The sequence below is a fragment of the Ochotona princeps genome, chromosome 21 (genome assembly GCF_030435755.1).
Source record: "Ochotona princeps isolate mOchPri1 chromosome 21, mOchPri1.hap1, whole genome shotgun sequence".
Taxonomy (NCBI): domain Eukaryota; kingdom Metazoa; phylum Chordata; class Mammalia; order Lagomorpha; family Ochotonidae; genus Ochotona; species Ochotona princeps.
In genome coordinates, this window is record NC_080852.1 from 15,496,325 (window position 1) to 15,517,938 (window position 21,614).

Sequence of the window (21,614 nt, forward strand, 5' to 3'; positions counted from 1 at the left end):
TGTCAGTCACACCTGCCATTCAGATTTCAAACACACCTTGTACCTTAATAACTAGGACATTGCAGGGGGAAATGATTGAGGTCTGGCTTGTGTGGGGAATCGCTTCCCTTCTAGCACATTCTAATCTGTGCAGGCAGGCTCTGGCTAATCCTTAGGTAACTTTTAACACAAGATGCCAAAGCATTGCATTTAATTCCTGTGGATCTTGGCTGCCCACCACACAAAGGAGCAATCCCAGTTGTAGGCAGAATTAAGTTGTGTTTCACAACTTAAAGTCTCACACACAGGCTTCCGACTGACCCAGAGTAGGAGGAAAGTGTGGACTTAATGCCAGGAGATGTGAGTTTATGTCTTTGATTTCATTGCCGCAAATTACTGAGTATTTCTGCTTTGCTGTTTGTAAGTGTAAAATTGGGAAAATGATACCTGCTTTGTCTTCTCATCTAGTGTTTGCTGTCATTAGAATCCAATAAAACAGTGAATGTTGAAGTAGTTTTTAAGCTGTGAAACGTCTCGCCAATGATAAGAGTAATATTAATGCCCTAGAGTTTGGTGACAGAGCGTGGCTGTGATGTTAATGGGTTATAATGATAGTAGCCAATGGATTGCTAGGTAAGAATAAAATATTTTATTTTATTTTATTTTATTCTTTTACTTTTTTTCTCTTTTCCTCACTCAAATTTTTTTTATTATTTTTTAAACATATTTTTATTGCATTTCATTTTTTTAAAATTAATTACATTGCATTATGTGATACATTTTTTATGCGCTGGGATTCCCCTACCCCTCCCCAAACCCTCCCCCCACAGCGGATTGCTCCACCTTGTTGCATTTCCATAGTTCAAATTCAGTTGACATTCTTTCATTGGAGGTATTTACCAAGCATAAAGTCCAGCATCTTATTGTCCTGGTAAGTTCAATGGTTTCTTGGTGAGACCATCTCTGGTCTGAAGGTAGAGCCAGCAGAGTATCATCCCAATCAATTAAAAGCCCCAACAAAATATTACCAACCATTTACAACATTGTGGCATTAATTGACATGGTATTGATTAACCAATATGTTAATAGTAAAATGCAAGTTCTCAACCACAACCTGTGACTTCTTCATTGACATTTCAGTTTTGGTTTATATTCAACCGTGTTCTATATGCCTTAAAATGGCTTAGATTGCTATTCAGCTGTCTCATGCCTATTTTAATTTTAGTGTTTAGCAGTTTATAGCATTGAAGCACGTTTTCGCTGAACCTGGCTGTTTTTCAGGTGGTCTAACTCTATAATTCTAACAGGATATATGTCAACAGTTTAGGTGAGCATGTTTAGGAGGGGTGTGCAGAGAAATCTTCCATACCCCGGTGAGGAGTAACTAATCTTTGTGTCCCACCCAGTGAGTTATAAGTGTATCCCCGCTGACCGTTTCCTGTCTGTTTCTAAGCTTTCCTTGTTGTTCTCTGTCTGTCTATTCTAGTTTTGTTTGTTTGTTTGTTTGTTTGTTGTGAGGGGTTTCTGGAGTGCTCCTGATGGTTATTACGAGAGGGGGTGGGGACCCAAAATTGGAAGCAGACAAGGACCAGAGAAAGCTCCTCTCCCTAGTCCCGAAGGAAATTTACTGTTCTTCTGTTTCTGCGGACCGCTCAGGGATCCTGGTTGTTGTTCTGATGACCTTGGATCCTCTAAGGTAGGATTTGGGCTTCTTCCATCCCATGTGGTAGATCCAAATGGAGGTGGGTGATCTCAGAGTTCTTGGTCTCCAAAGGCACTCCATTTCCCCATGGTCTCCTTGGCAGTAGATATGTAGTCCTCGGTGCTCATACTGATAGACCTTGGTGAGGATCTGGGAGTCTTCAGGGTTGGGATAAAAGCCTCCTCCTGTCCGCCTGCTCCACTCTGGGGTCCCCTCCCTGCTCTATGCGTATGACCTCCTGTTAAGAGGTTGTTAGGATTACTCCTGATTCCCCCATATGCCAAAAGACTTTTGTGTTTCCATTTAGTTAAGCATGTGTTGCTTTCTCAGTGGCACATTATTTTATCAGGGTACTACAATTTGTTGTTGATGTTGTTGTTGTTGTTGTTGTGATCGATGTGGCTGTTATGAAATGATGTCAATCCGAAAAACAGTAATATTATCTCAACCCCAAACAGCCTGTATTTCATGCAATAAGATATTGTGAAGTAACCAGTGATATGAGTCAGATTGCTTATGATCTACATCAAAGAATTATAAAACCTAATGTACTTGTAAGGCCCATGATACTTGGAAATGGGGAGAGAGAGCAGAGAAATCTTACATCACCCTAGAAGGTGTGAGGAAGACGGGAAATATAATCTATCAGGACCATAACTGGTAACTCATAGACAACAGAATAAAATATTTTTAATAATGTCTTGCTTGAACAAACTGTCTAAAATAAGTAAATCATACATATTGGTGATGGACTTTCAACATTTAAAATTAGTTGATTATTACGATCAGATCCTTGTTTTCTGCAACTTGAATCTTCTACAATTTTAAGTTGTAGATTATCATTAACAGCTGAGGCATTGTTCACAAGCATTCTCAAACAGTTGGAATGGACAGTTGGCCTAGAGGGTTAAAATGGCTATTATGTTCCATCCTGGAGTGCCGGGTTTAAACTTCAGCTTTGGCTTGTAACGTCAGCTTCTCAGTAAGCAGCAGGTGATGGACTAAGTGGTTGAGTTCCTGTCACACACTCAGGAGGTGTAGATTGAGTCTCCTGGTTCTGGATCTGTCCAGGCCAAGTCCTAGATTTTGTAAATATTTGGGGAATGAATGAGAAATTTAGAGTTTTGTCTTTTTCTGTTACCCTGCCTCTCAGGTACAGTACAAAACAGTGAATAACAATTTTAAGTGTTGAATACATTTGAGTAGTTGAACAAAGAAACACTGTTGTTGTCACATTCCCCTCTCTGCTACATTCGTCACTTAGTCCTCCCAGTAGCGCAACAACACATTTGGGATGGGACTGGAAAGGTCACAGCTTCCTTTACAATGTACAATTAAGCCACCTAATCATGCACATTGCTCCAGATCAATGCGTTCAAGATTATAGCATTGAACACCACACTAACTGAGCAACTCTAGCCACACAGGAGTCAGCTACATTATAGTTGCTTCCTCTGTGATCCCTATGGCAGCTCACCCCTCATGTTGACATTGTAGGGGGAAAATGTGTTACAACCCAACAGCATTTAGCTGTGATTACAACATGCAATCAAAAATGAGTTACTAGCCAATTAACACAAATAATTCATTTCAAATGAAAGATTCCCAAATGTTTTTTTCTACGGATTGAATGCTTCTGGCTCTGGTCCCATACTTTTCTCAGGAAACAGTCAGTTTCTGGGCCGTATTTGGAAGGCCCATGCATTGTTTTTTGCAAGTTTTACACAACAAGGGATGACATTTCAGTGTGACAAAGACTGTGGAAATGTACGTTTAAACACACTCCTACACACATCCTGGTGACACAATTGATTCGACCAGCTGTGTTATTCAAAAACCCAGGACTGGGTAACCACCTTTGTCTGAGCCTTTGTACTGATTGAGAGAAACACTGATTCCAATGTGGAGAAAGATTGCCATATTTTAGAAATTGACTTACACTTATGATAGTAATAACAGTAACTGTAGTATTTATTAATAACTAAGTGTTTGTTATACACAGATGCATATTTTAGTCATCGTTGAATTCCTAATCACTGAAGGAGGAGCTATTGTATGCTGATAGTTCCTACAGAGTTGATAAATTAAAATACTATGTCTTTAATTTATAGAAGAGGAATACAAGGCAAATAGAGACTAAGTAAATATACCTAAAGAGTAAATAGTGTATTTGGGATTCAAATTCATGTCCATGTTTTCTCTAAATTTTGCATATATCCTGTCATATTACAAATTCCCAATGTGCATTCCACAAAATGCAAGTTTCGTCAGAGATCTATGAGAGAAATGAGAGCTCTTATGACCAAAGGATATGACTTCACAATACATAGCATATAAATGCCTTTTAGAATTATCTAATAGAGCCATGTTAATTCAGATTCATCCTCAATAATTGCTGTAGTATATTCAACGAATACAACATTGTTAGCATTTCAAGTAAATGTCTAACATTTCTTAGGGCAGAATGATTGCATTGGATCATGCTGTAAAATTGATATGATGTGTCCTAACCCTGGGGTTGTTAGAATGATGAAAGATGAAATTCTAGTTGAGGCATAGCCAATAAAGTAATTGCTGTTTAAACATTAGTGAAATCAGACTGGATTTCATTCATATTTAGACCCACCTGAGTTTTGAGACTAAGACTTTTTTATGCTATAGCAGCATTGCTCCTGCACATATTAAGAGTACCTGACGTGACAGTTCAAGCAGTATTGTGAGCTATAGAAAAATTTGTATTTATTTCTTACAGCATGTAAAAGGTGAACAAAATGGAATAAAACAACTTTTGTTGAATCTGTCGTGGTAAATTGCCACCCCAGAATATGGAGATAAGTGAAACCTGAGAGGCACAGTCACAGAAGCTTCTCTGGGGAAGAAGCTTCTGGAAACATAGACTGCTAGGAAGACTCCCCAGTAGTCTTGATGAATGGGTGCTCAGTTTGAACTAGCTTGAGATTAGGAAACTCCCGGATACTATTGGTCATTTCAAGCATTTGACCACCTGTAGTTTCCTGAGTTTCTCATCATGAAGATGCAAGAAGGATCTGCTTGCGTCTCTGAGAGAAGAAGAAAGTCAGGATTTTCTCTACAATGAAGGCCAGTTCTCCGGGGTTCATGACTGCCTGAACCTTGTCTCATGTTTATACACATGTATTCATGCATGTGTAGACATAAACACCCATGTCCCTAGACATCTAATATTCAGTTAAGTAAACAAGCAAAAATGCAAAACAAAGAAAAGCAAAAAGCCTTGAAAGGAGAAAACATGTTATCCATAGAGGAACAACTATAGGAGGTATAGCCAATTTCTCACCAGAAACTCTGTAAACAAACAACTATTTGAATGCAATAGTTGAAGTGTTGAGGAAAAAAAGCCAATAACTTTGTACACAATGAGGTTATATTCAATTACAAAATTGCATTCTTTAAATATATATGTAATTGTCAAATATACTTCAATTTTAGAAAAAGCAAATGAGTACTGAAGACTTCTTCAGATAGACACAGACTGAGAAAATTCATTCTAGGTATTGTCCCTGAAAAAAGTTAAAGGAACTTTCATAAATGGAGTAAAGTTTATCAAAGAAGTAGAAACTGATGAGGAACTTGTGTCGGTACACTGAAAGGAGGAAGTGTTTCAGAGAAGGATGAATGAAAGTAAAATATGTGTACATCTATTTTTAATTGATCTAAAAGGCAACTTTATTTAAAAGTAACAAGATGTTGATAATTATGGCATATGTATAAAATAAATGGGGGTAGGGACAGAATAAGAACATTCTGTTGTAAACTATACACTATGAAGTGATACAGTGCTTTTTGAAGCTGCACTTGAATTAGTTAAGGATGTTATTGGACATTGTGAGGCAATAAATAGAACACATAAAAATTAATATAACTAATGCTAAGAGAGGATATAAAATGGAATCATATGCAATGCTCAATTAAAAGAGAAAAGAGAGGTGGGCACTGTAGCCTGTGTAAGAGTACCTGGGCTGTGTCCCTGGCTCAGGCCCCGATGACAGCTCCGTACCCATGCAGACCCACTTTAAATATAATAGTTCACATGGGTTTAACAAATAAAAGGATGGATAAAGAGATGCTTACGCATAGCAATCTAGGAAAAGCTGAGGTAGCTTATTAGTTGAAACAGAGGATGAAATATGCATAGCTAGTGAATGAGCAGATAGGCCAGGTTATTGATGTCTTGGTTGCAAATTGGGATGATTAAAAATGACTGTACCCTCCTCTCTTCCCATAGAGAGGTAATGGGATTCCCTAGATGGTCTAATTCTTTTCCCCGTCTTTCAGATGTCTCACTCGGTCTTCTCAATTCTACCTGGACTCTGCTTCTCCCACTCCATCACCCATACTGTAAACCACACTCCACACCTTGCCCGTGTGGTCTTCTTGCCCTTTCTGATTTGAGATAAGGTGGTTGCAAGCATCTTTCCTTATTGCTTTATCACATGAAAAGTCTGTTTGGAAATCTTAATATTACCCCAGTTAAATTCTTCTTGAAAAAAAATCCCACTTTTAAGGCAATACAGATGCCTCTGACTCATGTACCAGAAGTAATAGAAGGAAATTATCTTGCTCTTTATTGTGGCTCTTTGTTTCTGATGGTGAAATCAGGCTATCCCCAGCAGGCACCTTTTGAAGTAGTGTGTGCTATCTTAGACTGTGAAGACAGTCTGTTAGCACCTCATACAAGTAAGTTCAGGTTTTTGGGACAAGCTGCTGAGTCGGGCTTGGCCAGATTAGAAGAGTCAGAGGATAATGAAAGATGTGGTTGAGATGCAGTAGTGCTGTTTTCATGAAATAAACTTTCACATCTCCATATCATGATAAAATGTTACTTCATTCAAATTGCCCCCAAATTAGTGACAACCTTAGAATATAAATCTTCACATTCGTAGTTGCAGTTTGTGTGTTCCATACACTTTTATTTTTCTTTATGCAGATACAAGGGAACTGCAAAAAGTTCATGGAAGATGCATTTAATGAAAAACTATCCATGTGTTCATGCTTTTGGACCAAAATAAACTTAGCTTTTCCTTCTGTTTTTTTTCCACCAACTTTTTGAAGTATCCCAAAGTAATCAGCTAAGTCAACTTTCTAATAACTTTTTGGAAGAATTTGGAAGTTCTAAGAAGAAATAATTTCATGGTTAGCCCTTGAAAGAGAAAGATATACCAATGAATGAGAAATATAAATCTACTTCTCATATGGGTCTATAATTTATCTTCTTTAATAAAACAGATGTAATGAATCAATAGAGGCCACAGATTATATACAAAGATAAGGAGTAGTTTTTTTTTCAGTAAGGTATATTGATAGAAGGAAGATGATGATCAGATTTTTATGGGAAAGTGATAGTTGGAGATTCTGGGAGGCATAATTAGTGATGGAATCATCAAAAGACTCAACTATTACACTGTAGCACAGCTTATCATTAATGGTCTGGGGATTTTAATTATACAGTCCTATTTTATAACTTGGCTGTAAAACAAACATTAAAGGGGAGAAAAAGATGAGTCTACTGAGTTCAAAATCAGAATATGTAAATTTTTCACATTGTATATTGGTGTGGTAATTGTGGCTTTAATGGGTTGTTTTTAAGTGTAATTATGTTAGAGAAGAGACCCATATTGCCTGAATAGCAACTTTCATGAGATTTACATGTGAGGAGAAACACACCTCCAAAAAGAAAAGCTGTATTCAGCTGTTGAAAGTATCAGGTCAGGTCATTGTTACATTTCCTTTGCAGGCAAAATTGATAAATGGAAGTCAATTTTTTTTCTTTTCAAGAGCCTTAATTATTCAGAGAATATGTTAGGACTCCTGGGGTTGTAGTGAAAGAGAAAACTTGGTGCAGATGAGGCTTGTTGTCAGAGCAGCTGAAACATCCAGGGTGAACATGGTTTCTAGGCCATCTGAGTTGTGGATTCTCATGGTGCAAGTGGGATGTGTTTTACTTTTACATCTATGGCTCGCAGTCTGTCCTTTTTTCTTCTTCTTTGGAAACAAACTGGTGGCAGGAATTTCAGTTTCAGGAGTGGAATCCCATTCAAAGCTACGTCCTGAAAGTCATGGAGGTAGCTGTGATTAGGACATACCCTGGCCTTCAGCCATTCATTGCAGCAAAGTAGAATGTAGTGAACTGATTGGCTTAGGCCTAGGTCATGTGCTTTACCCCAAAAATTATGGTTGGGAGGAGTGCAGGCTAAGACTACCTGGATTCAGAATAGGGATCTGGGCTCAGGGTGACCTTAACATTGAAAAAAACAAAAACTTCTAACTACAGGGAGTCTACTCAACTGAATTTGCTATCTGATTTTGCCAAATCTTCCTTTACTCTCCCCTCTATAGACAGAATATTTACTTGAGCTCAACATCCTTATCATTTTGTTAATTTGGCCAATGATTAAGTCTCTTATTGCCTTGAAAATATCTGTAGACCTACTTGTAGAAGTGGTTCAACAACAATTAGCTTTTAGTGTGAAATATTGTTAGTTAGAGAAATTTGCCTTTTCAGAGAAATTTGCCTTTTCATAATACTGATCACATTTGGCCATTATGTAGAATATGACATTATAAACTCCCTAACAGCACAGATTGGATGCTTATCATAGTACCCTGGTTTCTGAGATGTAGTTAAATAAAATTTAAAAATCAGCAAGAAAGGCCTTCAAGTAAGATACTTTCTAAGAAAAGAGCTTAAAATGTTTCAATATCAATTATGACTTGCAAAAATTTGGGCAGCTATTTGCTGAAAAACAAAGTTAAAACTGCTTTTTGGCACCTCTTCAGTGTATGCACTGTCTGAGTAGTTACTGAGTACCTGATGTGAGTCTGCAGTGTTAGGTGGTAGGAATACATCACCACGTACAACACTGCACAAGTAAAGTGGACTCAGGGACTTGATGGTCTAGCCAGGACAACTGAAAACTGGTTAACAACAAAGAAGCCACATTATTCAGGTAGTCCATGGTGTGTGTGGGGAGGGAAGGCAAAAGCACGGAGTTACAGGGAGCGAGGATGGTGGCGTGTATTGCTTTCTGTAGGGAGGGTAAAGAAGGCCTCGCTGCATAGAGACTTGAATTAAGTGAAAGGCGGGGCTGTGTATCTTGGGGCAGAGTTATAGACAAAGACAACAGCAGGTGCAAATGCCCTGAGGAAGAAACAGGCTGGAAGGCCCTATCCAAACACTAATGTGACTGAGGAGCAAGAATGGAAGAGTTACGAAAAGCCATTTAATGCAGAGGTGAACATGCGTGTTCATATGGTCATCTAGAGGAGCTGTATGATAGACTCTCACATTGAGAGTGAAGGTACAAAGCAGTATGCCTCAGAACTGACATGATTTTGTTTCATTTCATTTTGCTTTGTTTTGCTGAAGTCACCCACATCCATGGCTAAGCCAGTAATTTGTTCCAAATCATGTTTTTTTTTTTTTATTTTCAACTGATAAAAAAAAAGTAGTATGCCTCTCTGCACCCGAATCAAAGAGGGACACCTAACGAAATTATAAACCTTTTTTGACAATAGGATGCTGGACTTTCTGCCATTGTCTATACCAATGATGTCATGACACACTTAAATAGCAGATGGATGAACTTACGACTGTAGTTGAGAGACTATACCATTGTGATGATCTAGAGGAAATCGGTGGGAGGGGAGAAGTTGGGGAAGGGAATTCCCTGAGTCTATGGAACTGTATCATAAAATAAATAATTTTTTAAAAAGTTAGCCAAAACCACTGCTGGGATTGTAGCCAGCATTCAGATCCTAGAGGCCCTTGGAACTTGACACTTTGGGTAAAAGTAGAATCCTCTCAGAAGTTTTTGAGTAAAGGTATAAGTAGCAAAATCTCTGTTTTGAAAAGAGCGAGCTAGCTTCTGTGTCAAAAAGATACTGGGAGGAGGCAAGCGAAGTATTTAAGGGTGACACCAACAGACCAGCAGAACCCTCCAGGAGTGAGTGGGGAAGTTTGGAGGAAGCAGATAGAGGTGCCAGCGACAGGCTGGGAGAATGAGTCACTCGGGGCTGATTGCGGTAGTCCAAGTGAGAGGTGAAGGAGGCCTGGCCTAGAATGGAAGGAAATGGGCTAGTGGGAAGTTAGTGGAATTTGCGTATTTTTTTTTTTTTTTTGCTTGCGTTTTGTGGTGAAAAAGAACAGTTAAAAGAAGTGAACAATGAAGCGTGAACAGCCATATTTGTAGCAGTTGAGTCTGTCATTGATATTTCTCTGTCCTCTCACAGAGCTGTCCATTCTTCTGGCATGGCAACATTCCCTTCTATTTCATTTGTGCACTTTAGGGTCATAAATGTCTCTCCTTAGACACTTTAGCAGCTTGCATGTATACATATATGCGTTACATTTTTGTTCATTTCTTTTCCTTCTTTTTTTTTTTCTTTTTTTGAAAGAGGAGAAGAAAAGGAAGGAAGTGGGCATGGAAAGAGAGCGTGTATAGAGAGCGAGAGTGAGAGAAAAAGAGAGAAGGAGAGAGAGAGAGATCTTTCATCTGCTTGTTCATCCCAAATGCCTACAACAGCCAGGACTGAGCCAGGCTGAAGCCAAGAGCCTTGACCTGCTTCCATGTCTCCCGTGTGGGTGGCAAGGGACCCTCCCTATGTGTGCTTTAGCAGGAAGCTGAACTGGGAGCATAGCAGCTCATAAGAGATACGGATGTCCCAGAACACGACTTAGCCATCGCACCAGGTGCCTGCTACACACCCATGTTCTGAAGGTAATGTCCTCAAATAAGACAGCAGGTGTTGGCATCCAGGGAATGTGTGGAAGGCTTGACATCAGACATACAGTTTGTTTGCCTATAGAAATAGGAAAGAAGACAGGGAATAGAATATGTATGCAAAAAAGGTAGGTAGAAATAGTGGTTGCAGGTCTGGAGCGGTAGCCTAGCGGTTAAAAGTTCTTGGCTTGCATGTGCCGGGATCCCATATAAGTGCCAGTTTGGCTGCTCCACCTCCCTTCCAACTCCCTGCTTGTGAACTGGGAATACAGTAGAGGACGGCCCAAAGCCTTGGGACCTTGCACCCACGTGGGAGACCCAGAAGAAGCTCCTGGTTCCTGGCTTTGGATCAGTGTAGCTCTGGTCATTGTGGCCACTTGGGGAGTGAACCAGCAGATGGAAGATCTTTCTCTCTGTCTGTCCTTCTCTCTAAACCTGAATTTCCAATAAAAATGAATAAATTTAAAAAGAAAAAGAAATAGTGGTTGCAGGCTCATTGTCCCATCCATTCAATAACTATTTATTTATTATTTATTTATCTATTTATTATTTATTTATCGGCAGTGAATAAGAATCCCGGTCCTCTGGAGCCTCTATTCTAGCAGCAGGAGGGTCAGCCACATACTTCAGTCTATCACCTGCTGCCAAGGGTTACGGGGCAAACCTAGGCAGGGGTGGGAATAAGGAATTGTATAGGGGGCAAGTTTGAAAATTTCAAGATGGCTGTTTTCAACATAGAGGTCGCCGGTGGATGGGTTAGCTTGCGTTACTTCTCTCTGTGAAGCAGGAAGAAAGGGTGGCAGCTGAGAGTGGAGGAAAGCTGGCGGGGATTTCGATAGAGGAGGTGTGAAATGGCTGCCTCTCATAGAGGGAGACAGACTGTTCAGACAAGTGTGGGAGGAGAAGGGAGCATGATGAGAAGAGGTGGAGGACACAGGGGCCCTCACTGATGAAGACCCTGGATCCCCGGGGGCACGTAGGAAGGAGCCTTCGTCCTGGTGCCAGGGGTCACAGACTTCCTGGGGTTGCTGCAGGGGGCAGAACATGCAGCCTGCATTGACGATAGCTTCTGCAGGGGGCTGTGGAGCAATTCGTACTTTAATCTTGTTCATGGAGTGAAAAAGGCTCAGCAGTGGTTAGCCCCTCCAACATCAGGAACCACGAGCCAAAAGAAACAAAAACATTCTCTTGTTCATTTACTGTCACTCCATTTTGGGTGGTACAGATGATATGAAATTTATCTTTTTATATTTTGTTTAAAAACTTTTTTTTCCAGATAATGTGTTTTAGAAGTTTGTTTTATTTATTTGAAAGAGTTACATAGGAGAGAGAGAGAGAGAGACAGACAGACAGACAGACATCTTCCATCTGTTGATTATTCCCCAAACAGCTGGAGCTGGGCTAAGACAGTGGCAGGAGCCAGGAGCTTCTTCCTGCTCTTCCCTGTGGATGGCAGGGACCCAAGCACTTGGGCCATCTTCCACTACTTCCACATTAGCAGGGAGCTGGATAGCTAGTGGAGTGGCCAGGTCTCAAACGTGTGCCCATAAGGGTTGCTGGCATTGCAGGCTTAATGTACTAATGCCACAATGCCGGCCCCTAGAAAACATATTTTGAACAAACCTTATATCAAATACTTAATGGTTCTGCTAAATGGAGTTCAGCAGTTGGAATGTAAAAGGAGTGCAATCCAGCAAGAACAGGAGCAAAGGCTACAGACGATCATCCAGTGAAAAGATGTTCAGCTTACTTCATCTAAAGCAAGTTTCAAAGTAGTCACACCATCTTGAATGTAGTAGCATACAATCCCTATCAATTTTCTGGACAGATTTTTACAATAAAGTTTGACAAACCACTGTATCTGCAACAAGACTGTTACAAACGGAACATCTTTCCTCCTTCCCTCTATCCTTCCTCCCTTCTTTCCGTTCATTCTCTGCCCCCTTTCTCCCTCTCTTGCTGTCCATCCCCTATAAAGGTGTAATGTGCTTTGATCCATTTGATTCGTGCACATAGGGACACTGTTTCTCAATTGCATGCTCTGTGTTTTTCTTTCACATAAACAGGCAGGGGGCTGTGTTCTTGATTCATGGTAGACCACCAGGAAATATTTGTAGAATCACTTGAAAGATTCATGTTTGAGTTACTTCCAACACCTGATTTGTCCTAACTTCATCTGAACACTTTATTATTTGGTGACACCCAGACAACCATGGATGAAGTTTGTATCATACGACATGTTTCTTGGAAGGTTCTGGCCTTGGAGGAAATGTGATTTAGTTTAGGCATACTCTAGTCCAGTGACTGAGAATGGAGACCATTAGCTGAATTATTCAAGCTAAAAACCAGTTTTTCTCGAAATAACCAATTTTAAGAAAACTTTAATTATCTAGAAAATGTCTTTAATTGTGCTCAGGAAAGTCTGATGATTGGAGAAAACAATATGATTTTTAGTAAATACTTTCAGGGCAGTGTTTATTTCAAGGGTGCAATTTGTGATTTGCTCCACAAGGTGGCAGACAAGCTTGTGATTCACCGTAGTTGGTAAGCCATGAATTTCTAAATCAGCTTGCAACAAGCAAATAAATTCCAAAGCATCGTGCAGTCAATTTTTGTTTTTGTTTTTAGTTTTGGCCTTAGACATTGCAAATGTATACATTCTGGCCATGCTAGCTTCAGGTAAAAGCTATTATTTTACAGAGATATATGTTTGATTGTAATGATTAAAACAGTGTGTGTGAAATGAGATCAGTAATTTATGTTTATTCATCCAAGGCGAAGATTCATCAGTGGTTAGCCTATTCAGAGTTGATACTGTGTTGAAGGCCCCACAAGACAAGGTTAAACAGATAGAAATGTTCAGTTGTTCATATTTGGAAAATTATGAGACTGAGACAGGCATTATAATCCAATATTTATTTTCAGGAAGATTTGTCATTATTTTAAGGCATTCCTGAAAATGTTTCCAGGGACAGCTTGGGAATGGTACTGTAGTTCATGTTGAATGACTCTGATGCTTTACTTTGACTGCGATGACTGAATCAGTGGATGCCAAGGCCCGTCCTCAGGCCAACCAATGAGAATGTCTGGGAGGACCCAGGCATCAGTGAGTAAAGGAAACATTCCCTAGGCATTCTGAAGGAGCCTTCGACAGCCCCCCTCACTCGCAGTACTGTGATTGCTTCCTCCTTTGCTTAGGGCCAGGCATCACCAATGGGACGGGGCGCTTTGCCAGCCTGAGTGCATCTCTTCTCTCCATTAGCAAGGGAAGCCTGGCTCAATCAATTCAGAGTTAAAATGAAGTCTGTTTGCTCTCAGCCATCAAAGGACACAGTACAGAAGTAAATGTTACTCCCATGTAAGGTGACTGGCCTCTTGAAAAGCCACCAGGTCTGCATTGTTGTGTGATTCTAGCCCAACAGTGATGTCAGCTTCTGTAAGGAAGACTTAGAGGTGGCATTGGGTACCACTTGTTCTTGTCCCAGATCCCTGTGATACTGGTATAGTCTACTCCTAAGAGCATTTGCGTCTGTCAGCCCAGAAGGGGACTGTTCTTAGATATTTCTTGTGGGTTGGAAGGGTATGCTGGCAGTTTTTCTCCCTGGTGTTAAGCCCTCAGCCAGGGAGTGAGCATGCAAGTCTTTCTTCAAGTGTCCTTGAGTGGGGACAGCTCTGAGGCGTAATGCCTGCTCCTAAGGTTCCGTGAGGTAACACACAAGGGACCTCCATGGGCCTTGGAGAGGTATTTTCTTGTGGCCTCAGTCTCTTCTCAGCCCTTCTCCACAGTGTTCCAGAAGCACTTACTGAATCATCTCATTTACAGCTTCATGTTAGTTTCATGTTCATCTGTTTCTGGGGAATCCCTCAGACACAAGCCAGAGACCAAGGCCACTGGGTTGAACCATTGGATTAGACATAGTCAAGCAGTGCAAGATCTCCAACTTCAGCATGCTGTGGGACAATGCACAATGGGTTTTAAAAAAGGCTTATGGAATAAATACTATGAGAAAACTATATGTTTCAAAAAATTTTTTGCAATAAGACAAAATTATCTTTGGAATCCATTTGTTTTCCATGAACTTCTTTTCTTATTTGAAAGGTACAGAGAGAGTGAGATACACAGAGAGGTCTTCCCAAAGGTCCACTGCAGCCAAGGCTAGCCTAGGCCAGTGCCAGGAGCCCAGAACTCCTGCCAGATCTCCCTCCTGGGTGGCAGGGACCCAAGTATTTGAGCCATCATCACCTGTTCATTCCTAGGATGTGCACTGGCAGAAAGTTGGGTTGGACACTAAGTATCTGGGACTTGGACCAGTCACTCTAGGATGGGGTGAGGATGCCCTAGTGTTAACTCCCTGACCATAAGCTGTTTGGAGCACTCTCCAATGAGAAATGTAAGGAGGCTCTGCTCTGGGGAGAATGGGGATGGCAACAGTGTAGAAAAGGTGCACGGTGGAAAGTGATCCTTACTGCTTCGAAAGACAGAGCATGGGCCTGATGCAATGGCTCAGTGGCTAAGTCCTTGCCTTGAATGTGCTGGGATTGGTCACATGGGAGCCAGTTCGTGTCCTGGCTGCTCTGCTTTCCGTCCAGCTCCCTGCTTCTGGCCTGGGAAAGCAGAGAAGGATGGTCCCAAGCTTTTGGGACCCTGCACCTTGCTTGGGAAACCCAAAAGAGGCTCCAGGTTCCTGACTTCTGATTGGCTTTGCTCTGGCCATTTCGGTCACTTGGGGAATGAACTAGTGGACAGAAGATGTCTGTCTGTCCTTCTTCCTGTATATTGGCCTTTCCAATAAAAATAAATACATTTAAAAAAAAAGAGTGCTTAAATACTGAGGGAAAAGGTAGAGAGCTTCTTTTTTAAAAAGAAGGCTTATTATTTTTTTAATGGTCAAGTCAGATATATAGAGAGGAAGATCTGTCCCTTGATTCACTCTCCAAGCAGCTGCAACGGAAGCTGTGCTGATCCAAAGCCAGGAGCCTGGAACTTGCTCTGGGTCTTCCATGTGAGTGCAGAGTCCCAAGGCTTTGGTCCATCCTCAACTGCTTTCTCAGGCCACAGGCAGGGAGCTGGATGGGAAGTGGGGCCACTGGGGTTTGAATCAGCACCCATATGGGATCCTGGCACGTGCAAGGCGAGGACTCTAGCCACTAAGCTACTGCACCCGGCCCCAGTAAAAAGCGTCTAATGTGAAAGAACCTTGTGATACAGTGATATAACATCTCTGTGGTGAGAGAACCCTGCGTTTTAGTTTCAGTGAAGCCATTTACTAGATTTGAGGCCTTGGAACATTCCATTGACATTGTAAGCCTTGACATCCTTGCCTGCAAAATGGGGCTAGAAAGTCTACCTATCTCAAAGAGTCTTTTGAAAGGTTAAGAGTGCTAATTTAGGAAAAAATGCTGAGCCCAGATGCCAGGTGGTGGTAGAAAGCATTGGATGGGAGGTGTCCAGGTGTTTGAGGACCAGCGCAGTTCCTATCAGACTTCCAGCACAAAAAGTGCTCTGGCTCAGCTGTTCCTTTCTGCATGCTTAGAGCACAAAAGACCGCAAATGCGGTGACTGTATCTCTGCTTTTCAAGCACTGGGCTGTGTGCTGCAGGGGCCCCTCAATGTTCCTTGCTGTGTTTTGGTCTTGTGGCAGTCTGAAAATTCAGAAAGGTGTCTGTTTTGTCAGGTTCTTTAAGTCTACACAAGTCTCAGAGCAAGCAGAAAAACAAGTATTCTCTTAGGGACACATGTAGGACCAGAATATTAGCAAGACATCCACTGTGTGCTTTGAAACTTGGTTAACTGCAAAACTGGCTTCTGTGGACCAGGCTTGCTGGTTTCAGCTCCTTACTACCCAGCAGGATGTAGCTCTTGGGCTGTGTAAACACTTGCCCACTGGTCAGCTTAGCATAATTAATGGTGTTATAGTTTCTCCTAATGGGGCTTGGCAAGACTTTCCCTTTTTCCTCAGATTAGCACTCTGCCGTGAAGTTTCCCCTGACAGCCCAGACCAAAGCACAGGTCTTCTACAGCCCTGGGAAGAAAGTGTGTTAAACCTTGAGAAGACAAGAATTCCTGACAGTTCCCCTCTTTGTCACATTGCACCAATGCTAGCTTAGTTGGCTGGGCGGTTTTCCATGCCGGTGTGAGTTTCAAATCCCCTAACTGCAGCCCGGGGGGCTGCTCCCCTCTTCTACGTGGGGTGGTCTGGGACAGTCCGCTGGCCTGAGCTTTGAAGAGTCTGCCTCTGACTCATTTTTGAAATTGAACCATCAGCTTGTAACTGTCCGAAGTTCAGGCTCTGGCATTTGCAATTCCTGAGCCTCTCTCTGAGTGCAAATAAGCTTTCCAAGAGAGAAACAGAGGGCGTGCCGGGGAGAAGCCTGTCCTGCGGTCTCACTGGCACCTGTGCCCCCTTGTAGTCTCTACTTCTGTCTCTGACCTGGTGATTAAGAGATGGTTATTAACAAATAATCACTATAATAAACAATATTAAATAAAATACTAATAAAATAAATAATTAGTAAATTATCTTTATGGCAGAAATAATTCTGCACTAGCTATGGCATCATGATAAAGAGGGGAACAGAAAAATAAAAAAGGCAAAAAAAATGATTCTAAGCTTCTTGTCCCTAGAGAGAATTAATTTTCTCATTCTTGAGTCTGTTTTCCTTTTCAGGGGCTCTTTTGTTGAGGTGGCTTGCCCAGGGAAGGCCTTCGCTGCCTAGCAACCAGCATCCCCCACCCTTCCCTGCACATGGATGTGAGTTGTTCATATCAGTGCTATCAATTTTTTTTTAAAAGAGTACTTCATTTTATGAAAAATTAAACCTTATAAAAATGTAGCTTCCTAATATGTATTGTTCTTAACAACTATATAACCATGAAGTTGAATGTGGAAGTACACATTTTGGAATGACTGCAAACATAATTGTCTTGAAAAAATCATATGTGTTTATATATTACCAGATCTAGTGGATATGAGAGCTGTTGGGTAATTTAACTGACATTCACCACCCTTCTGCCCCTATAAAACAGGCATTGTTATTCTTGTGTTTGCCCTAACACTAAGTATGTGTGATAGATTTGCTTGTGGTTCCTGAATGCTAATATTCTATAATGTTCACAAAAGAAGCAGAAACCAATTGTATCTTATTGGGGATGTGTACAAAGGGATGGTATAAATTAAAATTAATCAGAACACGATGATTCATCAGAAAATCGATAAATTTAAAGGGCACTAATTTCTCCAAATGATTTTTAGTTTGCTTTGCAATCCTTTTGGGTTTAATCTTCTCTGTTAAATGATCACTGGGACCACACAATTATTAAGTCAGTAGCACTTCATATAATTAACTCCTGATGTTAATCCTCTCATGAATTTTTGCCCTGGCTTTTTCCTAATCATTTGATTCTCATCTACATTAGAAACCGTGACCTCACGTGGCCTTTTCAGTAAGGAATTTGCCTTTGGGATGCCCACGGGAGGAGTGGGGTGGGGAAGGTGGAGAACAGAGGGAAAATGGAAAGTGACTGAAAACTCAGCTGGCACCTGGAGCCAAGCCACTGTTTTTTCTAGATCCACTTGAATTTTCTAGGCCTCCTGTAGACAGGGAGACATCAATATCTGTGAAGTAGACATTGTAAGAATTAAAAGCCAATGTAGTTGACATATTTTAACACTACTGAAGTTGTTAAGAATGAAAGTCAGCGACACATTAAGAGAACAACTTGGTAAAACATTGCTTGTATTTGCACATATAAACTCACATGCACAGGTGCCCCAAGGTTTCATTTTTTTCAATTCCCTGGTTTTCCTTACCTCTCCAAAGAAACAGGCCGTGCTTACTGTTAATAAACAACAAAAGGTTTCCTGAGTTCTCACGAAATACTCAGGCTGCCATTTTTCTAAGATAAAAATGAAAAAATAAATAGTAATAAAAAAAGAAAAAGTAGAAGTGGCAATGTAGCCTAACAGGAAAGACATCCGTGTCCCGGTGTGGAGTGCCCAGCTCAGCACCAGCTTCTGGCTGCCATCCCCAGCGTTGTCCCAACTGCAGATCTGCAGACGGGCAGCAGTCAGGTCTCATGTAATTGGCTTCCTGAACTCCTGTGGGGTTTTCCTCCCCATGGGAGACTGGGATTTTGTTCTCAGTTCTGGCTTTGACCCGTGGCCGTGGTGAGCACTTGGGAAATGGGAGCGCTCTGTCTCAAATAATTAAGAACAAACGAAAACTTTAAACAGCATGTTTCTCTAGATGTCACTCACTTTATTTTTATTTAATTTTGACTTTGGAGAAATGCTGTGAGAAGTGTTTGGATAACCTGTCTATAAGAGATCAGCAAAATTCACTAGGAATATTTAAGGGTAGGTTGGCCTGAACTCTGTTGAATGGAGTACGATTTCTTCTTCTTCATCATGATCGTCATCATGATCGGTGAACATCACCCAGCAGCACCCGTTGTGTATGGGGAAGGGAAGGGTGCAGCCCCAGAGCATAGAAAGCTTTCAGGTACAGTTCTTGGAGCTGTTGAATCTTGCCAGGGAACAAATTGAGATCTCTGCAATGTTTTGCCTTCTCTTTACTGTCCCATACACAGTACTTCATTTCCCCGGAGGGCGTTGGCTTCATGATTGACAGCACTGGAACTGTTTCCACAGCCGCAGCTTTTGATTTTGAGAGTAAAGCCAGAAGGTAAACACTTGCTACTGTACTTTTACTTGAAATGTCAGTCCTTTGCCTTGTGTTTTTCCTCTTTGTGATTATTTCTGCCTATCTGGTCTTCATGTGTTCCTAAAATGACAGTGCTTGGGACATGGCCTCAAAATGAAATCTTTGGTTCACCTAGAATCTCAGCACTACTGGTTTAGGTGCCAGGCACGGTGATGGAGCAGTCTGTATCCCTCCCCTTCCCTCAGAGTGAAGCATCATGGGACTCCAGGGGTGGTGTTTGCATCCTACAGTGCAAGTGGGTGGGTTTTCTGGATACCTATGATATAGAACTCATTTGCATTGTGAACCAGCATCTTTGTATAGTTAATACACACACATACACACATTTTCTTCTTCTCTCTGTCAGGAGGGGAGTCATTGGCCAAAGTTATTATTTTTATTAATTTATTTTTTAAAGATTTGTGTATTTTTATTGGAAAGTCAAATGTATAGAGAGGAGGAGAGACAGAGAGGAAGATCTTCGGTCCGCTGATTGACTCCCCAAGCAGCTGCAACGGATGAAACTGAGCTGATTTGAAGCAGGAGCCTGGAACTTCCTCCAGGTCTCCCACATGGGTGCAGGGTCCCAAGGCCTTGGACCATCCTCAACTGCTTTCCCAGACCACAAGCAGGGAGCTGGAAGGGAAGTGGGGCTGCCGGGATTAGAACCGGTGCCCATGTGGGATCCCAGCAGGTGTAACGTGAGGACTTGAGCTGGTAGGCTACCATGTCAGGCCCTATTTTTATTTTTATGATGACTTTTATGATCACCCTTTTCCATCTTGTGTTCTTCATCAAAGTGCTTCACAAGAAAATGTGTCTTTCAGTCATTCCGATCAATGCCATTCTGAATCTTATGACTGTCTTCCCTGTTCAGAGAATTGAGGGTGATATCTTTCTTAACGGTTAGCGTCTTTAGAAGTGAAGCCACAAAACAAAAAGGTTTTCCACACATCATTTCAGACCTCTCAGTAGAAGACATTCAGTTAAAAATGGGATCATTATAAAGTAAGCAGAAGGATATTAGTGCATGAAAAAAATTGCATTCTCTTTATATGATGTTGGAGTTGAAATTATCAAAACCGCTGTCTGCTTTCTCATGAGCCTACACTCATATATGTGATGTCAAATAATTCTTGGAGTTCCTTGGGGCTAAAAGATTATATTCATCACAGTTTTTTTATCTTTTCTTTTTGACTTGCTCATGGAAGAATGATGATGTGTGTTCCAGATATTTACAGATCTTAAAATTTGTTTAAAAATGAAAGTGAAAATTATCCATTAGACTTTAAGAAATTAAGTTTTTTGGACAGGTAAGCCTCTTAGTAACTCTGAAATCAGTGCTGCTAACATTGGAAAAGGGAAGTTCTGTTTGCAGAGCATGGAGTATTTCAGCCCAAGTGGGTTTTTTACTGTTTACCCAGAATACACCTTTGCTTGGGTTCCTGAACTCCAGAGCATCCCAGGGTCAGCAAGCAGATCTGTGAGTGGGAGTAAAAGAAATTGTGAGAGCCTCACTGAGTCTTATCAATTCCTCCCAACAAAGGAGGCGCAGGAGTTGTGGAAGTGCTTGTTCAAATACCAATGAAGACGTGAAAAGAGGGCATCGCCTCCTTACATTTTTGTAGTAGCTTTCCAGGGTTCAGCTGGACCAAGTTAATCTGAACTCGTCAGGGCTTTGGGTCTTGCCCACCCTGGGTCCCTGTCATGTCCGTAGTTAGGGCTTTAGCAGTATTTGAAAAATGTCTTTATTTTGAGAAGTGGATTACCTTCGTGCTTTTGATCAAGGGTTGCTTCCTAAAGAATCCATTGTTGGTAGGAAAGATTGTGAATTAAGGGGAAAGTTGGAATTGTTTTTCTTTTTAGAATACCTAAGAGGAAAACGGTTTTTCATGGTCTTATTCAGGACATTTCAAGTTAAAATGGAAATCACCTCCAACCCCAACTTCAGGGAGGATTCCTGGTTTGTGGAAGATTGAGGAATTTCCTGGGATGTGGCATTTTAGTGCTAAAAACTGGGCAATCTCAGCCATTTGGAAGAATTGAACATGTGCAGTTGCTTATTTGGATGCGAACATGCATCATTCGAGGAGTAAACTTTGTTTCTTCACTTCCAGGACTCCACTCTTTTGAGCTATACAGAATTGCTAAATTAAAAAATCTTTAGTCACCTAACCACCCAACCATTTCCCCATGGTCATTAAGTTGTTTTTGAAGTGTTCTTAACACCTTTTCATTTGTATTTGTCAGTTTTCAAGATAAAAAAAGTCATTGCATAAAAGGTGAGAACTCAAGAGTCACCCATCGTCTGTCTTTGCTACAGCATTCTAAGCAACTCTCTTGGCTTTTGACAATTAATAGGGATTCACAGATTTTTGAATTCTTGCCTGTCCTTTCAACTGATTTGACTAATTTGATTCTCAAAAAAGTGTTAGCTATTTCCAACTGTGAAAATAATGGTTTTGACTGAC

The 21,614-nt window shown here is 41.0% G+C and overlaps 1 protein-coding gene across 1 annotated transcript in view; it reads left to right on the plus strand.

Annotated features, from left to right (window-relative positions):
* Positions 1–21,614, plus strand: part of LOC101529182 (cadherin-related family member 3) — an 81,239-nt gene that overhangs the window by 14,258 nt on the left and 45,367 nt on the right. The window contains exon 6 of the mRNA XM_058679164.1: positions 19,031–19,125. Coding sequence (XP_058535147.1) covers positions 19,031–19,125 — 95 coding nt within the window. The remainder of the gene's footprint in view (positions 1–19,030; positions 19,126–21,614) is intronic.